We start from the raw sequence: 22,866 nt of genomic DNA, 5'->3' as shown, positions 1-22,866 counted from the left end.
GGCATACCGCTCAGCAACCAACGAAGCCACCGGATTCTCCCCGGCTATGCTGGCGCTTGCCCGTGAACTGCGGCTCCCTTGTGAGTTGACTTACGGCCTGCCATTTAATGACGAAACGCCCTACCCTATCTTCGTGGAGAACTTGCGCGACCAACTCAAAACGGTTCATACTGTGGCCCGTCAGCAGCTGCAATCAGCTGCCGCCAACAACAAGATGCGATACGACATGAGAGCGAATCCCAGGGAGTTCATGCCCGGGGACAAAGTCTGGTTATATGCACCCGCCCGCAAAGTGGGTCGTTGCCCCAAGCTGCAGTCGGACTGGATTGGACCTAGCCTGGTCGTGCGTCGCATATCGGATCTCGTGTACACGGTGCGCCTGCCTGGCAAGCGATCTACAAAAACTGTGCACGTCAACCGTCTCGCACCCTATGGAGGAGATGGTCAAGATGTACTCGGCCAGGAGTCTCGAGTCTCAGCGGGGGGTAATGTAATGCAAATTGGTAGTGCATAGTTCAAACTGCGAGCTTGGCGCCCAAGTATCGATTTGCGCTCATCGATACGCCCACATGCGCCACTTATCAACAGCTGTTTTTACAAGATCCATGCTGCCGCAGCCAACTTCAAGGCTTCAACCGCAATAAACTTTAAGGAGTTGTTCTCTTCCTGGTGTGCGCTGGACCGACACGGTTGTGTTCTCCGCTGATGCGGATCTTTTAAGCATCTCCATATGTGTAAATTAAATCCTTAAGTATTTGGGCCATCTGCCTGTTTTGATCGCTTTGGCGCTGCTGTTAATTCTTTGAAAGTGGGCCCTTCTCTGACAAGCGTCGACGAGCGCCACGAGCGCCTCCGCTATACAGATTTGTTGCTGCAGCCACTTCGCCAGCCGCCACGCTGCCGGTCCCTGCTGCTTTACACACCTGCCCGCTATTGTTTTGCGTAGCAAATCGCCGGTCACCGCTCGGCCAAAGGGCGAATTACGCTACAGTATATATATTCTTGATCAGCGTGACAAGACGAGTCGATCTAGCCCTGTCTGTCTGTCTGTCCGTCTGTCCGTCCGTATGAACACCTGGATCTCAGAGACTATAAGAGATAGAGACACAAAATTTTGCACAAAGATGCGTTATGTGTGTATTCTATACGAGTTTGTTTTATTTTTTTGATTTTCCCCCCCACTTCCCCCCTATTAGGGTTTTCCCGATTTTCCATTCGTATAATCGCCTATATCTCGGAGACTATAAGACCTAGGAACACCAAATTTTAGTCCAAGATGCCTTGTGTGAATACGCAGAAAATGTATATTTTGGAATTTCCCTCCCTCCCCCCTCTCCCCGCAATTGCTATGTAAATGTGCAATTATACACCCTTTACATGAGTTTGAATACCGAGAAAGGTAAAATCGATCATTGAATTTTTTTCTATTTTCTTAATTTTTTTTATTTTCTATAATTATTGTAAACATATGTACAGAGTATTTCAAAGTCGGGACACCCGACTTTAGCTTTTTTACTTGTTTTTTTTCTATAATTATTGTAAACATATGTACAGAGTATTTCAAAGTCGGGACACCCGACTTTAGCTTTTTTACTTGTTTTTTTTTCTCTCTTTGCCATGCACATTTATATACCATTTAATTTCTTTAATGAAATGTATATTTAATTATTGCCTTTCTGTAATTATTATTACTAGTTTTATTAATTATTATTATTGCCATTATTTCTTTTATTATTTTGTTTCCCTTTTTAATATGGATTATTGTAATTGTCGATGAAGCGAGAAAATCTCTGAATTTTTTGGTTTATTTACTTACTAGACTAGTTTTTTGTTGTTGTTAATATGAATAAATTTATAATGAAATCGACGTAAGTATCTAAATTCGGGAATCATGTGTGCCGTCCGTGAGCCAATCTAGGGAACTTGTAGTGTGCTTAGGGATCGTCAATTTTTATAGCCTGTATCCAAAGGGTGAAAGGCTATACTAGTTTTGTGCGAATGTATGTTACAGGCAGAAAGAGGCGTGGCAGACCCCACAAAGTATATATATTTTTGATCAGGATGACAAGACGAGTCGATATAGCCATGTCCGTCTGTCTGTCTGTCCGTCTGTCTGTATGAGCGCAAGGATCTCAGTAAGTACAAGAGCTAGGATAACCAAAATCAAGGTTCCTATAAGCCCTAGGCAGATCGAGTTTGTTTATTTTTTCTGATACACCCCCCCCCCCCCCACTCCCCCGCAATTCGTGTTTTTTTTCATAACTCCTTTAATTTTTAGGATTTTGTACTCAGATTTGGCAAATACCCCCAGTTAATGATTATGAGTCCGTATGCCAAGTTTCATCATGATAGGTCAATTCTGAAGAAAGTTAAAGCCATAAGTAAAATCGCTGCTCATGCGCTGCCTGCAGCTCTGTCGGCAGCGCTGCCCGCAGCTGTTGTTGTTGCTGCTGCTTTGGTTCAACTTTGTGCTTCATACATACACGCATATAAACACGCATAGGTACGTGATGTAAATGTATGCTGTTAAAACTGAACATAAACATGTATTCTAATTTAATTTAATTAATTAATTTTAATTAATTAATTCATTCATTTTTTTTAATAATTTAATTTAAAAACAAATTTTTTTTTTAATTTATTGCGAGCTCATTTAGCCACTATGGTTCCTAGCTTAACAAGCTCCTTCTTTTAATACTTTCTGCCTCAATTTTCTTTCTTTTCCTCCCAACCACTGATCGCTGGGAACTTCATTTCCCTCCCCCCTTAAAACACCACGCCAATTTTAGTAAATAAAATAATTTACCTTTGTGAGCGCGCAGTGTTGCGGTACCCCCAAAATAACCCACTCCTACCAGCCGATTAAGCTGATGCCGGTATGCACTTTATAATTAATACACTCAAGCACTCACAAAATTAAGTATTCCCGATTTAAATTTTAAAATCGCACTACATTCACAACCGCACAGAAGTTAATGCAAAATGCAACTAAATTAAATAAATTTTTTGGACAGCTAGTCGACTTATTTTTGTGTGCAATACTTGTATACGTCTTTTGTGATCTGGCCTTTTTTTTAGCTTTTTAGATCATCACGCGGTTTTATTGGCAGCTACCTGCAGGTCAACGTTTGAAAAGCATGAGTTGGCAGTTTATTTGCCGGGATGTCATCAGCAGGTTATTTCAAGGAGGTCGCACAAAAAATAGTATGAGTCCCGTTTAAAACACGTACACGAATGTCCCCAAAAGACATTGAACCTTTTCCAGGTAATCCACGAAAGATTGAGCAGGGTAGCTATATCAATGATCGTACGTCGTATGTACAATATTGTACGCATGGCCGAAATGTTCACGTCAGTACGGGTGTAAGGACCAGTATTAACGCTGCGCTCCAAAATTTAATGAAAAGCCGCCTGGCAGGGTAGCTATATCAATGATCGTACGTCGTATGTACAATATTGTACGCATGGCCGAAATGTTCACCTCAGTACGGGTGTAAGGATCAGTATTAACGCTGCGCTCCAAAATTTAATGAAAAGACGCTTGGCTATGGTTTTCTTTGAGTTTTAATGATAATGATATTTTGGATAAGTAATTATTGAGAATATGCAATTAAATGACGGTTTTAAAATAAAATACAGATAAAATTTGAGTAAGTTTCCGCGAGCTTCCGCGAGTTTCTGTGTTTCGTGTTTTGTCGACGACCAGCTTATTCATGACACTGTGTGACCATAATTGGTTTTGAGATCTTTACAACGGGTAATGGCAACCCGAGTCCCGAGTCATGGCAACCGTGGAATGACCTGACCCCCATAGGAGGGAAGTGGGGGGAAAAATCAAAAAAACAAAAAACGTGTAGCGTACACACATAAGGCAGCTTTGTGCAAAATTTGGTGTATCTAGCTCTTATAGTCTCTGAGATCCAGGTGTTCATATGGACGGACAGACGGACAGACTGACAGACGGACAGACTGACAGACGGACAGGGCTAGATCGACTCGTCTTGTCATGTTGATCAAGAATATATATATACAAACCTAATATACTCTTGTACATTTCATGTACAGAGTATAAAAAATCAATAAATATGTTTTGTTTTAATTCTGTGCCTATTTATTTAAAATACGCACATATGTACATACATACATATGTATACACGTAATCGCTAGCAACACATGCACACACAAATATATACATATGTATGTACATACATACATAACATACATATATTTTATACTATATACGGTCATACTCGGGTAAAACCCACGCAATACTCGAGACATACTCGGCTATAACCAGAGCAATACCCGAGTAATACCCTAGAACAGTCATCTTAAACGAATTGACCGAGCCTGAAATGTTAATACCGTTCACATTTCAAAAGCTACATTAAGCAAACTTTGCACACATAATTTATACATACTTTTGTTTCAAATTGCATCTAAATCGGTTAATGCTCAGAAAAGTTATTAGCGAAACAAATTCTCTACAGTTCAACCCCACCCCCCCCCCCCCCCCCCCCCCTCACCAAAATGCAGCAACAAGTTCGCTCTTCTTTTTCCTCTTTTTGCTTCTGCTAGTAGCGCAAATACCTCAGTGTCGGAAGTTTACCTGGGTACAGGGTATTACACTGTCGGGCTTGCTCGACTGTAGCGTTCTCTCTTGTTACTTTTACTTGTATATTGTTTCAGTTGTTGTTCTTGTTGTTGGGGCTGCTGTTGTTGTTAGAGCTGCTGCTGTTGTTGGAGCTGCTTTTGTCGTTGGGGCTGCTGTTGTTGTTGGGGCTGCAGGTGCTGTATAGGTGTCTGGAGTTGTTGTGGTTGGAGCTGCAGTGGCTGTTGTTGGAGCTGCAGGGGCTGTTCTTGGGGCTGCAGTGGCTGTTCTTGGGGTACTAATAAGCTGTACCACAGCTGTTGCTGCAGTTGCACCTGGTGTGCGTGCTGCTGTTACAGTAGCTGCAGCCACTGCCCTGAATCTGCAGGCAAGAGTGCGACCGCTTGCGTCAAAATTCATTTTACGTTCGAATCCAGCTTCTGCTCGCATTGCGACCATAAAATGCGTAGATCCGTTATTTGGTTTCTTTTTACCTATCGCTTAATGTCACAGTCGTTGCCTAGCGACGGTAACTGTAAACTTTTGGCATTTTGCCTTTGCAATTAACATTAAATGATCAAAATGAAAGAAGAGCGAGCCAATGACTTACAGTTGTTGTTTTTCGTTTTAAAAATTTGATTTTAAAACCATAGAACATTATTTATTACCATCAAATCATAGTGTTCGATTTTCCAACGTATACATACTAGAGTTGGGCACGGGCCGTGTTTTCGTTTGTGGCACTTCCGATTTCGTGCGTGGCCGTGCGTGTTCGTGTTGAGCTAAAAAGGCACGGCAAAACACGCACGAGCAAACACGAATATAACACGAACAATAATTAACTACTAAAGTAATAAAAAAAATAGTCAACACGACTTTTGTTAATTATTGGACACTAATAATGAAAAAAAATTTTCTGGGTGGGTCAAAAATAGATTTTGAAATATATAACTATATATGTACTGCTGTTGATCCAGGAATTTGTGTGTTCAAGAACTGGAAAATACAAAACAACAATTTGGAATTGCTAAGGCAAATATCAAGACACATATACATAGTCAATATCCCTTACTGCTTTTCAAACAAGTGAGGAGAGTTTTCTTCGCTTCTAGAGAAATTTTAAATAAGCGACTAGCTCGGCTTCTTAGCTCAAATATAGATGAGTAGATATTCTGTAATACAAATTCAAAGTGCTTAATATGGACATATTTTTCGTTTTTGCATTTAATGATATGTTCGTGTTGGGCCGTGTTGGGCCGTGTCGTCGTGCGTGCGCGTGCGTGTTTCCAAAGGTTCATTTCGTGGCCGTGTACAATAATAATACATACTACCGAATGTACATACATGACATATACATACACAGGCATACATACATGCATACATATGTATGTACATATGAATATATGTTTCTCTTTACTTTTTAAACCGTACGTAGAGAACCGCACACATAGACACGAACTGTTGCTTGTTGTGTGTGTGAGTGATGTCCTATTAATTTATTTTATATTTTAATATTTGCGTTCTTCGTTATTTGTTGTTGCTGCATAAAGTTATTAATGTAAACCCAAATGCCAAAAGTACTAAACAAAGAAAAAACAAGTAAAAAAGCTAAAGTCGGGTGTCCCGACTTTGAAATACTCTGTACATATGTTTACAATAATTATACAAAACAAAAAAAAAATTTTAAAAAAAAATTTGATCGATTTTACCTTTCTCGGTATTCGAACTCACGTAAAGGGTGTATAATTGCACATTTACATAGCAATTGCGTCTGTGTGAGTGTATGTATGCCTATGCGCATCTATTCGTGTCTGTGTAAGCATTTTCGCAGTCAACCAAACAGCAACATCAACAACAGCCGCGGGCAGCGCTTGAGCATCGCTGCAGCAGCAAATATATTTATGGCTATAACTTCTTGGTAAATCGGTCTATCATAGTGAAACTTGGCATACGGACACATAATTACTAACTGGGGGTATTTTTAGCTCGAAATTCCAAGAATTACGTGAGTTAGAGAAAATCGCATTTGCGGGGGAGAAGGGGGAGGGAGGGAAATTCCAAAATATACATTTTCTGCGTATTCACACAAGGCACCTTGGACTAAAATTTAGTGTTCCTAGGTTTTATGGTCTCCGAGATATAGGCGATTATACGAATGGAAAATCGGGAAAACCCCCATAGGGGGGAAGTGGGGGGGGGGAAAATCAAAAAAATAAAACAAACTCGTATAGAATACACACATAACGCATCTTTGTGCAAAATTTGGTGTCTCTATCTCTTATAGTCTCTGAGATCCAGGTGTTCATACGGACGGACAGACGGACAGACAGACAGACAGGGCTAGATCGACACGTCTTGTCACGCTCATCAAGAATATATATACTTTGTGGGGTCTGCCACACCTCTTTCTGCCTGTTACATTTTTCAGCTCCCGCAAACCTAATATACTCTTGTAGATTTCATGTACAGAGTATGATTACTTTTAAAAATGTTAAATAGTTTTTAATTAATTAACATTTCTTACTCTGTCAGTGCAAGACGAATGTACATACATACAATGTAGATACATATATAGATGTGTACATAAGTTAAATTTCTTTTTATTATTTTTGTAAAAAAAATTGAAACTTTTATTTGTCCAATTTGGACTTTATTTGTTGGTTACAATTTTAAGACTAATCAAACTAAGCTAAAGAAACCCTAATGAGAGCTGTGTGTGTCGACGGCGGCGTTGGCAGCGGCGATGGCGTCGGCAGCGGCTGTTGCAGCGAAGTGGGGTTTTGGGTTGCGCGTGCGGGAAGTTATCCAGACGCTGAGGTTAGCACTATTGGGGCTCTTGCACTTGCCTGCCGGATCTTATTGCAATTTCAGTTTTGAAGACAATTGCATTTTTGCAGACTTTAAATATTTTCGTTGTTAACTCTTCCCCCTCACATTCACACTTGTCCTCAAGTGTAATCAAAAAAATGGTATGTTGTTGAACTGCGTATTTGTCGGTTGGTATGTGGTAGCTGGGGACTTCGCGTTACTTTGGTGACTTCTGGATTGATGTTCCCGAGCTGTAAGTTTATTGGGGCTACCTGGGTGACCTCTGGATGGATGTTCCCGAGCTGTAGGTTTATTGTCTTCTTTCTGAACCAGTGGAGGGTAAGTGTTAGGATGGCTAGGGATGCTATTGCAGTCAAGAGTGCGATCCGGTTGATATTTGAGTGGGTTTGGAGCTTTTGCAGTTTTCCTGTATTATCCAGGTGAAGCCCTTCTAGTGCTTCCAGTGATAAAATTCTCAATCGTTCTATTTCTACTGGAGCTAGCTGGATAAGTGGTATTCCCGGTTCAGCAATTGTCATCTCTGTATTGCTAAACTCCTTGCCGTTGATGGAGATTGTCTCATTCCAGAAATTTATAAGAAATATTCCCTTTATCTGCTTCCCGTTGTCTTGCCAAGTTACGGTGCCATTAAAGTTGTTCACTAGAATGATTCCCTCGTCGACTTCCTCCAATGAGGGTATGTGGTCGGCGTTGGTAAACTCACACATCGCTTGTTCTCCCCTGAGTAACTTAGGCAAACAATTATTCTGACTTAAATCTTCTAACTTATTTTTGTTACAAATTTTAATGTTATAGAAATTCTTACATTGATTCTTAATGCCGAACATTATGTTTTTATTTTTGTTTTCAAAGATTTCCTCTGCAGGAAGATTAACAATGCTATTGGATTTTATTATTGGCTTTATTATATAATTTTGGAAAGTTGTTGTTTCTAAATTTGGTATTTTGACAATGTCTGAGAACTCTAACGTCTCTTCAGTAGTTAAAGGCGGCATGTGGCCAATTTTGAATTGATGATTTATTACGTTAATTTCGTTTTCGCTCAACAAAAATGTATTGATCATATTCAATTTTGCCCACTGGATGGCGTATTTTATATTGACTACTTCTTCTTTAATAAGCCGAACCTGGTTTTGAAAACTAATGGCCAATTCATCACTCAAAAGTGAGTCCTTTTTAATTGAGTTTGTAAGGTCGTTGGAGATTTTAGGCAGCTTATTTATTCTATCTTCTAGTTGTCTATTGATTATTACTTGTTTATTGTTGTTGTTAGTCAGTTTGTCTATACTATCCGAATTAAATCGTTATGATCAGGGCTGCCTGCTACAAATTTCCAAGCAATACCCAGAATATCTATTGCCCTACTTTTCCTAGAGTGGAATGTAGAGATGGTCTTGAAAATTACAAATGTTTGGGCTATCTCGTGCTTTATGGTGTGATATAAGTTATTATATTTAAGCTCATTTTCTGTGTGCATTTGTAAAATGTTGAGAGCGTCCCGAATTTGTTCCAAGTTGATAATGTGTAAGATTTTAGTGTCGTTGGAACGAATTTTTCAGATTCCTTTGTAAATCGTCACAGTCTGTGCATCAGTATAGTTGGTTATTGTCATAGTTGCATTGGCGAAGCATATCAACATCCTGAAATTGAACTTAGGATTTAATATGGCTTTTATGTACCGTACGTCCTGATTCTGTTAGTATTGTAGTGTTCCTGTCTTCTTTTACGGTTTCCCTTTTGTATCGATCGGACAGTTTCGACCCTAATCTTGTATTTATTTTTACGAATACTTCTTCTCCTACTTCATAGGTTCGAATGGGTTTTTTCCTGCTATTATGGTCCACTAGGTCATTGGTCTGTTTGCGTCTTAGTTGTTCTATGTTGTCAAGTCTTGCCTGTTCGTACTTTGTCGGGTCCGTGGTGACTCTTCTGCCAAAGAAAACTTCTAATGGCCTTTTCTTCGTTACTGAATGAATTGAGTAATTATACTCATAGACGGCTCTATCTAGAAGTTCTTCAAAATTTCGATGGGTTTGATCTCTTTTCAAGCATATCATTATTTCAGAGAGTGTTGAATGAAATTGTTCTATCTGTCCGTTAACTGTACTCTTGTTAGGGGGCGTCGGGTAGATTTCTATTCCTAGTTGGTCTACTAACATAAATCGTATTGATTCGGAGTTTAAAGATTTCTCATTGTCCATTACTATAAATTTCGGTACGCCAAAATAGAATACCATATCGCGTAGTGGGGTTCTAATATCTTCTATTGCTTTCGATTTTATGATTTGAGCCTTCGCTAGTTTGGAAAATTTGTCTATTGCTGTAAGTACGAGTTTTTTTCCGTTGAGTAGATGTCAATGTGAATTATATGTCCGGGGTATTCTGGTATGGGAGTTTCTTTTATCTCTGGGTTAGGTGGATGCCGATCATATTTCGTTTCTTTACAGATTTTGCACTACTTGACTATATTTGCGATTTTCTGTTTCATTTTCGGAAAGTAGAATTCTTCAGATAATTGAATTTTGTTCTCTAAGGCATTTCTATGGGCTCTGTTGTGGATCTTGAGGATCTGCTCCTCCTGGTCCGTTGTCTTGGTCAGGTCCTTTACTTGGGTCTGGGTGAAACGTACTTTGAAGTTCCTAAAATGGCTTGGATATAATTGTTGAATTTTCCACATTATATCTTCGGTCGTACAGATGCCATTGATTATTGAGGGATTAAGATATTTTTCCAAATCGGATAAAAGATCATTTGAACTGTACTGCTGTCTGTAAATGTCGTGTCTATGGAAACTTGGGAATGGTATGCTGAACTTGTAGTCCGAAGACTCTGCTTTGTGAAAAAAAATTTGATTCCTGAAGGCATTGATGGGGACTTCCATGCTTGGTATCAGTTCCTCGCCTGAGCTTTCATCGCTGTGTTGCGTTGAGGCTATTGAGTTAATTTGCCCCGTAGGTGGTATTCGAGATAGTGCATCGGCTACCACGTTTTCTTTTCCTGGTTTATAGAATAGTTCATAATCGTATTCTTCCAAATAAGACTTCCACCTTTTAATTCTTGCATTTCCGTTCCAGCTACTCAGAGAATGAGTCAAAGGCTGGTGCTCCGTAAATATTTTAACTTTAGATTTACCGTAAAGGTAATTTTTTAAGCTTTTTAGGGCCCAAATGATGGCTAACATCTCTTTTTCGTTAGCGGCGTAATTCTCTTCTGCTTTGGATAGGGTTCTTGAGAGAAATGAGATAGGTTTTTTATCTTGCGATAAAATTGCGCCTATTGCATAATTGGATGCATCGGTTGTTAAGTGAAACTCCTTTTCAAAATCTGGGTAGCGGAGTATTATATCTTTAGAAATTAAACTGCTTTTGAGCTTCTTGAATGCTTCTAGTGCTTGGTTGTCAAGCGAAATTGATTTTTTTGAGGACAATTTTTTGGACACTCGTCCGTCTTCCCCTCATAAAAGCGAGGTAAGGGGCTTGGCGAGCTTAGCGTAATTTTCAATAAATCTCCTGTAATATCCTGAAAGCCCCAAAAAAGATCTTAAATCTTTGAGGGTCTTCGGAATAGGATACTGGGCGATAGCCGAAACTTTACCTGGGTTAGTTTCAATGCCCTTGTCAGATACAACAAAGCCAAGAAATTCGACTTTGTTTTTAAGAAACTCGCATTTGTCCAAATGGCATTTCATGTTGGCTTCTTGCAAGGTTCGAAAAATAATGTCCAGATTTTTAAAATGTGATTCATCATCTTTACTGAATATGATGATGTCGTCAATGTAGATGAAGCATATTTTACCAATGCTGGCGCGTTCTTTAGTCCGAATGGGAGTCGTGTAAGCTCGTATTTTCCGTTATTCACGGAGAAGGCGGTTTTTTCTATGTCGGACGTTTTCAATGGTATTTGATGGAATCCACTATTAAGGTCTAATACGGAGAATACTTTATTGTTTCCTAGTTGGGCAAGCACTTCATTTATCTCCGGGATTGGGTATTTATCTGCAATGGTAACTAGGTTCAATTTCCTGTAATCTATAACCATGCGATATTTTTTTACCCCTGACGCATCTGCTTTTTTCGGTACTATCCATACGGGGGAGTTGTACGGAGACCTTGATGGTCTGATTATTCCATCATTTAAAAGTTCAGAGACCTGCTTATTTACCTCATCTTTCAAGCTCATTGGATATTGATAAAACTTAGAATACACTGGTGTATCCGAAGAAGTTCGTATTTCTGCCTTCACATTAGTTGTGTAGGTCAGTTTCTGGTTTGGCTCTGCGAATAATTTTGGATATACTTGAAGAAGTTTTTTCAATCTGTCACTTTGAAATCTCGTCAAATGCTCGGTTCTTGGTACTATGGTATTTACTGCCTCAAATTTCTTTTCTTTTATGGGTATGTTAATTTTGTTCTTTATTGTCATTATTTTTTTGCTGATTTTTATTTCAGCTTCTAGCTCTTTAAGGCTATCGTTGCCCAGAATGGCATCAAATGACTTTAAAGTCGGCAACAAAAAGAACTTGACGTTAATGTCGGGATGGTTAAAAAGGTTAGCTATTTTATGATGAGTGACATTTACACTGCCTCCTATAGACACAGCGTTAAAGGGCTTTTGGTTGGGTATCGGATTGGTGACATATTTAGGTTGAATATAATTCCTATTTGAACCTGTATCTATTAATATTTTTAATGTTGTTCCATTCCTCAGCTTGCATTCGAAATATGGAAGCGAGGAATGCTCTATTCTAAAAAATTCATTCCGGAGTTGTCATAGTATTCGGTTTCTTCGTTGTCGTAGTTGTCAAGGTATTCGTCCAAGGTCTCGTTTTGAGTTTCTTTATCTGTCTGGTCCGCAATTGCTTCCCCGTACTCTGCCATAGTGGCATACGTATCAGCAGGTTGCATTTCGTTCTGACCATTTTCGTTTGTTTGTATATTAAAGTTTCTCTGTCTTTTTATAGCCTGTACCCAAAGGGTGAAAGGCTATACTAGTTTTGTGCGAATGTATGTAACACACAGAAGGAGGCGTGGCAGACCCCACAAAGTATATATATTCTTGATCAGGATGAGAAGACGAGTCGATATAGCCATGTCCGTCTGTCCGTCTGACCGTCTGTCTGTATGAGCGCAAGGATCTCAGTAAGTACAAGAGCTAGGATAACCAAAATTGGTATCAAGGTTCCTATAAGCCCTAGGCAGAACGAGTTTGTTTATTTTTTCTGATACACCCCACCCACTCCCCCGCAATTCGTATTTTTTCTTATAACTTCCGTAATTCCGGAATTTTAAAATCAATTTTGGTAGGTACATCCAGTTAGTACTAATGTGTCCGTGTGCCAAATTTCATCATGATAGGTCAATTCTGAAGAAAGTTATAGCCATAAGTAAAATCGCTGCTCATGCGCTGCCTGCAGCTCTGTCGGCAGCGCTGCCCGCAGCTGTTGTTGTTGTTGCTGCTTTGGTTCAATTTTGTGCTGCATACATACACGCATATAAACACGCATAGGTACGTGATGTAAATGTATGCTGTTTAAACTGAACATAAACATGTATTCTAATTTAATTTAATTAATTATTTTAATTAATTAATTAATTCATTTTTTTTAATAATTTAATTTTTTTTTTTAATTTTTCTTTTTTGTGGAGAGTACAGGCTATCTATCTTATTTGAGTATCGGCCATTGGGCCGGGAGGTCTCTTCCTTAATTCGAACTGTGGTCGATTCATATAATCAACCATTCTCGACCTAACGCTCCGATCTACGTCCATGGGTTCTGGTTTTGGCAACGGTTTTGGCGCTGTTGGCCTGGGTGGTGTAAACGGTTGCTGTCTATATTGATTGGGATCGTATTGCCGCGGTGCGGCGAATTGTCGTTGCTGTTAGTGTAGTTTTGTTGCTGTGGGGCTTGTTGATATTGGAACGGACGATTTCTGGGGGGAACCTTTGGTGGCTGTCGAAAACCTGAGTTAATAAATTTCATGTTGCGCGAAGCTGGTGGTGGTTTGCCATTCGCATTTCTGCTATTGGTTTGTCCTAAGGTTATTGCATGCATGGATCGATATTTTTGATTTTCCATTTTTAAGCATATGTTTAATGCCGAAGGAAGATCTGGTGGTGCTTGCGCACCTAGAATACGAGCAAGATCTCTGCGTAAGCCACATACGAACGTATCAAGGGCCTTGTCGCGGTACATCTTCTTTAGAAGTCGGTGAGCTTCTTCTCCCAAATCCATGCAATTCACCTTATTCAAGAGGAGAGACAGGTGTTGGTATACCATTTGGTGGAATTCTTCAACCGATTGGTTACTACCTTGCGAAAACATAGTCATCTGGTATTCGAGGGTACCAAGATCACGTTTGTCCCCGTAGTGCATTGTTAGACACTTTGATATTGCCTTCCAATTTAATGGAATGCTATATGATTCCAGTGCTGTGTCAGCGTTGCCTATGATCTTATTTCTGACTACATGGAGTATTCCAAAATATCTTGGTGTTCCAGCTTCTCCTGCATAGGCATCCATAAGGCGGTCAACGGTCTTTTTCCATGAGCTGAACTCCGCTGGATTGCCGGAAAATTCGCTTAGACACTTGACTACATCGGGGATTCTATCAAGTCCACTCAAATTTCCACGGTGGTCTTCGTCTATAACCTGATCTATTGCATTATTAAACTCCTGCTCTGGGTTGTTTATAGCTTGCACTATATGCGGAACCTGTTTTGCTATTAATTGACTGACTAATGCAGTCACCTGCTCTATAGTCGCCATACTTCTATTCTGTTGTTGTTCCAATAATCTTTGAGCCTGTCTTTGTCGCGCTTGTTGTTCGATACCTACGTTGTCCTGGTTCAAAATGGAAGGTCGTAGTAAATTATTTTCGTTGGCCATTAATTTTTAAATTGGGGTACGAACTTGTGCAAGTATAGATAACTCAAGAGGGTGATAATATGGTTCGAGAAATATTTTATGGTAACTTGAAGAGATTGTTTTATGTTTTATATGAAAACTTAAAGATACTATTAATTTTGTTAAAACCAGTGGCTGGTTTTTTCCTTCTATCTTGGAGGGTCCCTTGGGAATCGCAAGATTGGAATCAGTTATACTACTCTTAAAGTAGTTAAGTTTAATCTGTTATCGTTCTACAGTGTTTTATGGGTTTGGTATTTGTTCGCCTTTGACGATTCTTGAATAAATTTTTGTTTTAATTTTCAATTTGTGTGTTTTTTTTTTTTCAATTTCAATGTGTATAATTTTGTTTGATTTCTTTATATTATTTTTCTTTTTTCAAATCTTAAGCACTATTTTCAATTTGTTTCTACGAATGTAGTTGTTTCAAAATTTTCCTCAATTTCAATGTATGTAATTTTATTTAAAAGTTTTTTTATATTTCGTGTAATTCTTAAGCACTATCTTACATAAAGTTGATTGATGTGGCTACTCCTCCCGACTGTCCGGATTTCATCCTTTTTGATTGCTCTACTGGGGATCCTGCGACCAGTACACGTTGAGGATGTTCTGCGAGCGGATCTTACAGAACTGTAGTCCACCGATGAGCGAGTAATCAATTAAGATCTACTGCATTCGCTGATGGAACAATTAAGTTCCTGTCAGTTAGTTTAGTATTGACCGCACGAATTAACGCGAGGGAGTCTATTCAACACTTCACTAAGCCAGTGGGTGGTTGGCAACTGTCGGACTTAACCCGTCGCGAACCGAAAACTTAAAGACGGTTTTGCTTTCTCGTTTATTCCACTGGTCCCTGCTCGGGCGCCAGTTAAATTTCTTTTTATTATTTTTGTAAAAAAAATTTAAACTTTTATTTGTCCAATTTGGACTTTATTTGTTGGTTACAATTTTAAGACTAATCAAACTAAGCTAAAGAAACCCTAATGAGAGCTGTGTGTGTCGACGGCGGCGTTGGCAGCGGCGATGGCGTCGGCAGCGGCTGTTGCAGCGAAGTGGGGTTTTGGGTTGCGCGTGCGGGAAGTTATCCAGACGCTGAGGTTAGCACTATTGGGGCTCTTGCACTTGCCTGCCGGATCTTATTGCAATTGCAGTTTTGAAGACGATTGCATTTTTGCAGACTTTAAATATTTTCGTTGTTAACTCATACATTCACACATTAGTGTCTCACATTTTGCTTTGGCTATTTCAATCGTTTGCACGCAACTACACGAACAGCTGCTTGTATGTGTGTGTGTGTGTGTATGTATACTTAGTTGTCCCCAACTGTTTGATATTTTGTATTGTTTGTTCTGCCTGCATTTGTAAAATGCATATTTTGAAAATCTTTGAATGCAAAGTTGTAGATTTAGTTACGTAGATTACATTTCCCAAATTTGAAGTCGATCGGACAAAATTTATAACACAAACTTTTCATTTGAAAAAGTGAATATATATTAAAACCCTAATAATTCAAGCTCCAACACAGTTTTTTTGCATTCTTTAATAGATTTTGAAAACCAAATTTGATGTTGATTGGTGGAAAAATGCGGATTTTTCAAACAAACTTTGGAGTTCGTTTTCCCCCACTTGGAGCTCGAATTTACAAACAAAAAATACTTGAGCTCAAATTTCAGCTTCCTAGCTCTTACCGTTTTGTGGGGTGTTGATTGTGTTTCAATTTTTCAACGGGAAAACCCCATTTTTTCATGCCAGAGGAAAAATTGTGAGAAATCAAGTATGCAGTGTTTTTATTCTTTTATAGATTACACAAACCCAGTTTGAAGCCAATCAAATGAAAATTGCAGACTTTTCGCTTTTTATTGCTCACCTACACCATGAAAGACAACATTTGTCCATATTTCAGCTTCCTAGCTCTTACCGTTTGGGCTGTGCGTTGATTGCACATAGATTTTCGTGTTCCGATTTTTCCACGGGAAAACCCCTATAATTCTGGCCCCAGGAAAACCTAGTATACAGTTTTTCTTGTATTCTTTATCTTATAAAAATATACAAACTATGTTTGAAGTAAATCGGATGAAAATTGTAGATTTTTCATACAAACGTTGGAGCCCGTTTTCCACCACTTGGAGCTCGAATTTTTCAAAATCCCTTCTTAGTGCTAACTTTCACTGTGAGTGGGATTTTGTGTCCAAATTTCAGCTTCCTAGCTCTTGCTTGCTCTTACAGTTTGGACTGTGCGTTGATTGTCAATCACTCAGTCAGGACCAACTGTTGTATATATACAAGTATAGAGATGTATACTCTGTTTACCCAGGTAGCTACCAAAAGCAGACACTACCTTCAAAATATACAAGTAAAACGCGAAGGAGTTATGGCAACCATTTTTATACTCTGTACATTAAATGTACAGAAGTATATTAGGTTTTCGGGAGCTGAATAATGTACCAGGCAGAAGGAGGCGTGGCACACCCCACAAAGTATATATATTCTTGATCAGCATAACGAGACGAGTCGATCTAGCCCTCCTGTCTGTCTGTCCGTATGAACACCTGGATCTCAGAGACTATAAGAGATAGAGACACCAAATTTTGCTCTTACAGTTTGGACTGTGCGTTGATTGTCAATCAGTCAGTCAGGACCAACTGTTGTATATATACAAGTATAGAGATATATACTCTATTTACCCAGGTAGCTACCAAAAGCAGACACTACCTTCAAAACATACAAGTAAAACGCGAAGGAGTTATGGCAACCATTTTTATACTCTGTACATGAAATGTACAGAAGTATATTAGGTTTGCGGGAGCTGAATAATGTAACAGGCAGAAGGAGGCGTGGCAGACCCCACAAAGTATATATATTCTTGATCAGCATAACGAGTCGAGTCGATCTAGCCCTCTTGTCTGTCTGTCCGTATGAACACCTGGATCTCAGAGACTATAAGAGATAGAGACACCAAATTTTGCACAAAGATGCCTTATGTGTGTATTCTATACGAGTTTGTTTTATATTTTTGATTGCCCCCCACTTCCCCCCTATGGGGGCTTTCCCGATTTTCCATTCGTATAACCGCCAATATCTAAGAGACTATAAGACCTACGGACACCAAATTTTAGTCCCAGATGCCTTATGAAAATACGCAGAAAATGTGTATTCTGGAATTTCCCTCCCTCCCCCCTCTCCCATGCAAATTCCGATTTTTTCTAACTCCCGTAATTCTTGGAATTTCGAACTAAAATTTTGTAAATACCCCCAGTTATTAATTATGTGTCCGTAAGCCAAGTTTCGTCATGATAGACCAATTTAACAAGAAGTTATAGCCGTAAATATATTTGCTGCTGCAGCGCTGCTGCAGCGCTGCTCAAGCGCTGCCCGCGGCTGTTGTTGATGTTGCTGTTTGGTTGACTGCTAACATGTTTACACAGACACGAATAGATGCGCATAGGCATACATACACTCACACAGACGCAATTGCTATGTAAATGTGCAATTATTCACCCTTTACGTGAGTTCGAATACCAAAAGAGGTAAAAGCGAACAACAATATTTTTTTTAATTTTCTTAATTTTTTTTATTTTCTATAATTATTGTAAACATATGTACAGAGTATTTCAAAGTCGGGACACCCGACTTTAGCTTTTTTACTTGTTTTCACTATATAAAGTATACAAAGTTACAATATTTATAATTTTCTAACGACATGGTGTATACTATAATTTTTTTGGAAATAAAAACTGGTTTACTAGGTATTATATCTATGTTGAATAACTGGGGCTGGTTTTTATCTGTCTCCTTATATATAAGAGCAGCATTATTATATCCTAATTGCTTGTATTTTTTCTGTAGCTACATTTCTCGAATAGACGAAAATGCACCACAAGGTACCACTTTAACGTTCCTTGATCCGTATGTGCCTCGAGCTTATGACGATGATACTGGGAAAAATGGTGTGTTCTCATTGACTTTACTAAATAATAATGGAACTTTCGAGATTGCACCCAATGTTGCTGAGCGTAGTGCATCGTTTCTTATTCGGGTGCGAGACAACGTAATGTTGGATTACGAGAAAACACATTCAGTCCAATTTAAAATATTCGCTCAAGAGCTGGGTCCTACTACCAACCTCTCAGCGACCGTTAACGTTACCGTCTTTATTAATGATGTTAATGACAATTCGCCAGTTTTTGATGAACAGGCCTATATAACTCATCTTCCCGAGAACATGACTCTTGGGACAAAAGTAGTTCTGGTACATGCTAATGACTTGGATTCCGAAAAATGGGGCGAAATTCGCTACACAGGTATACTAGGATATCTAAACACTTCTCTGACTTTAAATGCAGAAACTGGATTAATAACAGTTTCAACAAATAATCACGGCTTTGATCGCGAGGTCATGCCCGAGTATCACCTATACGTGGAGGCACGCGATATGAGTGGCGAAGGAAATCGCGCACAGATACCGCTTATAATAAAAATCATAGACGTAAATGATGAGAGTCCTGTATTTGAATATGACCTCTATGAGTTTTTACTAGCTACTGACCATAAAGGATTCATAACTACTGCCTACATTCACGCTGCCGATAAGGACGCAACGGCTCCTAACAATGAAGTTCGTTACGAATTGATTAATGGAAACTACGAAAGCATGTTCGCATTGGATAATGTAACAGGAGAGCTTACTCTTCGGGAGAAAGTTAATTTGCGAAGAATTGAGGAGCGTAATAGGCAAACACATGAAAGCACTGCGACTTCCTCATCGGAGAACACCGATACAATAATATTATCCGCGCGAGCTTATGATTTGGGCGTACCAGTACAATCTTCTACAACAAAAATTCATATCTATCCCCAGGAGCGCTTGGAAAGGACTATAACTTTTGTGATACCTGGTCATAATATAAATAAGGAGAAAACAGAGGAAACACTTTCGGCTATAACTGGTGGCAGAGTCATCATCCATAATATTCATCCCATGCGACCCAATGAGCCTGGAGTAAAAGACATTTCCAACCATAATCCAGACATCAGAGAGCGCAGCCTGGTCACTGCTACTGTAATGTACGAGAAAACATCTGTCGTTGACATTTCTCAAATACAGCAGCGTCTCTCACAATATAATAACTCGTATGCGATTGTACCGCAAGACACTTTACAAATTGAGGTAAGCGTTTCACACAGTATTTTAAGGTATGAAGTAAATCTCACTCTTTTGCAGACACAATATCATGCAGAGAGCAAAATATTGTTTTGGCTGCTGCTGCTTCTTGCAACAGTTGTGGCGCTTACCATCCTTGTCACATTGCTTTGCTGCATTTGCTCCTGGTGTCCATTGAACTGTGAGAGAATGTAAGTAGAGAGAATCAAAGGGTTGGTTATTTTACCCCCTATACTATACTTGTACTCAAACAGAAACGTCGAACTATGAACATGATCAATAATTTGTACATTTAAGAGGTTTACCAGGTATGCATGTAGGTTTTTAATACAGCGGTAAAACGTAAAATATACCTATAGAATGATAAGTATATAAGACAAAGGATACAAAACGCATAACAAAGCATCTGCGATCCTACAAGTATAAATATTTTTTAAAAGCATGACGAGACGAATTGATTAAGACATGTCTATTCATCTGCCTAGATAAATGCATGAATTTTCGCAACTGCTGTATTATGTTATAAATACAGGAAGTTTTTGCATGGTATGTTCAATTAATTCACATTTATATGTGCCTATATAGTATGTGTATGCAATATGTGTGCAATAATTAATTAAGCTAGAGGTGCAAAAACAAAATCCTTTAGAATAGACTTATTATGATCCAACATGTGAACATACAAGTAAAAGCAAAAGCCAGATGTAATTTATCCAATTCACTAATAGTTGCGGAGTGGGAGTTATCACAAAAATGGGAAAACCCTACCATTTTTATAATAACCAAAGAATTTTTGGCTAATTTTGTACTATCAAATTATTAGTGCAAAAAACACATGAAAAATATGGAAAAATGAAATTCAAGGTAATGCAAATTTGAAATTTCCAATGCAATAAAATGTTAACAAGAAAGGAACGCTAAAGTCGAGCAGGCTCAACTCTTAAATACCCTGTACCACCCCACAAAAAAATAAATAAATTTAATTTAATTATTTAATTAATTTAATTTAATTATTTAATTAATTTAATTTAATTATTTAATTAATTTAATTAAATTATTTAATTAATTTAATTTAATTATTTAATTAATTTAATTTAATTATTTAATTAATTTAATTTAATTATTTAATTAATTTAATTTAATTAATTAACAAAATTAAATATAAACAAGATAGAACGCTACAGTCGAGCAAGCCCGACAGTAAAATAGCCTCAGTAAAATAGCCTCTAGTACTCTCCACAAAAAGGAAAAATTAAAAAAAAAAAAATTTAAAAAAAATTAAATTTAAAGAAAAGGGAATGAATTAATTAATTAAAATTAATTAATTAAATTAAATTAGAATACATGTTTATGTTCAGTTTTAACAGCATACATTTACATCACGTACCTATGCGTGTTTATATGCGTGTATGTATGCAGCACAAAGTTGAACCAAAGCAGCAACAACAACAGACTTTCTTCTTCTTCTTTCAACAACTTTCTTCAGAATTGACCTATCATGAGGAAATTTTGCACACGGATACATTAGTACTAACTGGATGTACCTACCAACATTGATTTAAAAGTTCCGAGAATTACGGAAGTTATAAGAAAAAACACGAATTGCGGGGGAGTGGGGGGGGGGGGGGTGTATCAGAAAAAATAAACAAACTCGATCTGCCTAGGGCTTATAGGAACCTTGATTTTGGTTATCCTAGCTCTTGTACTTACTGAGATCCTTGCGCTCATACAGACAGACGGACAGACGGACAGACAGACGGACATGGCTATATCGACTCGTCTTCTCATCCTGATCAATAATATATATATATTTAGCCTTTTACCCTTACATACATACATACATTTACATTTACATCAGAATCGTGTCTATGCGTGTTTGTGTACTTGTACATATGTATGTATGTGTGCATTGGGCCTGGTTATATGGCTATAACTTTCTTTCTGATCAACCTATCATAATGAAACTTGGTATACGAGAGAGAGATATATATAATCACTAACTGGATGTGTCCACCAAATTTTAGTTAAAAATTCCAAGAATTACGGGAGTTATAGAAAATCTTGAATAGGGGGGAGTGGGGGGTGCATCGGGAAAAATGAACAAACTCGTCCTTTCTCGGGCTCAGGAGAATCTAGATACCAAGTTTGGTTATTCTAGCTCTTATACTTTCTGAGATCCTTGCGTTCATACAGACAGACGGACAGACGGACATGGCTATATCGACTCGGCTTGTCATGCTGATCAAGAATATATATATTTTGTGGGGTCTGACACGCCTCCTTCTGTGTGTTACATGTACACTCGCACAAAACTAATACTAGGGTATAAAAAACTTGCAAAAAAATAAGATTTGTGATCGTGGAACTAATATAAAGTTGATCCCGTACGACATCGAGAGTGTAAAATTTAACAATTTGAAATTATGTTTTCTTACACAAATGATAATTTTTTATATACATACGTGTACATACTTTAAAATTATTGAAATCTAGATAAATAATACCGGCGGCGAAAAAATAAAGAGGCGTGCAAACGGAGAGAAAACAAGTAAAAAAGCTAAAGTCGGGTGTCCCGACTTTGAAATACTCTGTACATATGTTTAGAATAAATATAGAAATTAAAAAAAATTAAGAAAATAAACAAAAAAAATTTGATCGATTTTACCTCTCTCGGTATTCGAACTCACGTAAAGGGTGTATAATTGAACATTTACATAGCAATTGCGTCTGTGTGAGTGTATGTATGCCTATGCGCATCTATTCGTGTCTGTGTAAGCATTTTCGCAGTCAACCAAACAGCAACATCAACAACAGCCGCGGGCAGCGCTTGAGCAGCGCTGCAGCAGCGCTGCATCAGCAAATATATTTATGGCTATAACTTCTTGTTAAATCGGTCTATCATAATGAAATTTGGCATACGGACACATAATAACTAACTGGGGGTATTTCCAAAATTTTAGTTCGAAATTCCAAGAATTACGGGAGTTACGATTTGCGGGGTAGAGGGGGGAGGGAGGGGAATTCCAAAATATACATTTTCTGCGTATTCACATAAGGCATCTGGGACTAAAATTTGGTGTTCCTAGGTCTTATAGTCTCCGAGATATAGGCGATTATACGAATGGAAAATCGGGAAAACCCCCATAGGGGGGAAGTGGGGGGGAAAATCAAAAAAATAAAACAAACTCGTATAGAATACACACATAACGCATCTTCGTGCAAAATTTGGTGTCTCTATCTCTTATAGTCTCTGAGATCCAGGTGTTCATACGGACGGACAGACGGACAGACAGACAGACAGGGCTAGATCGACTCGTCTCGTCATGCTGATCAAGAATATATATACTTTGTGGGGTCTGCCACGCCTCCTTCTGCCTGTTA

General features: G+C 38.4%; 1 protein-coding gene across 1 annotated transcript in view; it reads left to right on the top strand.

Moving 5' to 3' along the window:
- Positions 1–19,737, top strand: part of LOC115630003 (cadherin-86C) — a 204,659-nt gene extending 184,922 nt beyond the window's left edge. The window contains exons 7-8 of the mRNA XM_030526630.1: positions 18,171–19,491; positions 19,546–19,737. Of these exons, the coding sequence (XP_030382490.1) occupies positions 18,171–19,491; positions 19,546–19,680 (1,456 nt within the window). The 3' untranslated portion in view covers positions 19,681–19,737. The remainder of the gene's footprint in view (positions 1–18,170; positions 19,492–19,545) is intronic.
- The last annotated feature ends 3,129 nt before the right edge of the window (positions 19,738–22,866 follow it).

Source organism: Scaptodrosophila lebanonensis, unplaced genomic scaffold (assembly GCF_003285725.1).
Source record: "Scaptodrosophila lebanonensis strain 11010-0011.00,11010-0021.00 unplaced genomic scaffold, SlebRS2 tig00000205-arrow-arrow-pilon, whole genome shotgun sequence".
NCBI classification, from domain to species: Eukaryota; Metazoa; Arthropoda; class Insecta; order Diptera; family Drosophilidae; genus Scaptodrosophila; species Scaptodrosophila lebanonensis.
The sequence above is the reverse complement of the archived record's forward strand: the minus strand, read 5'-3'. Positions and strand labels throughout refer to the sequence as shown.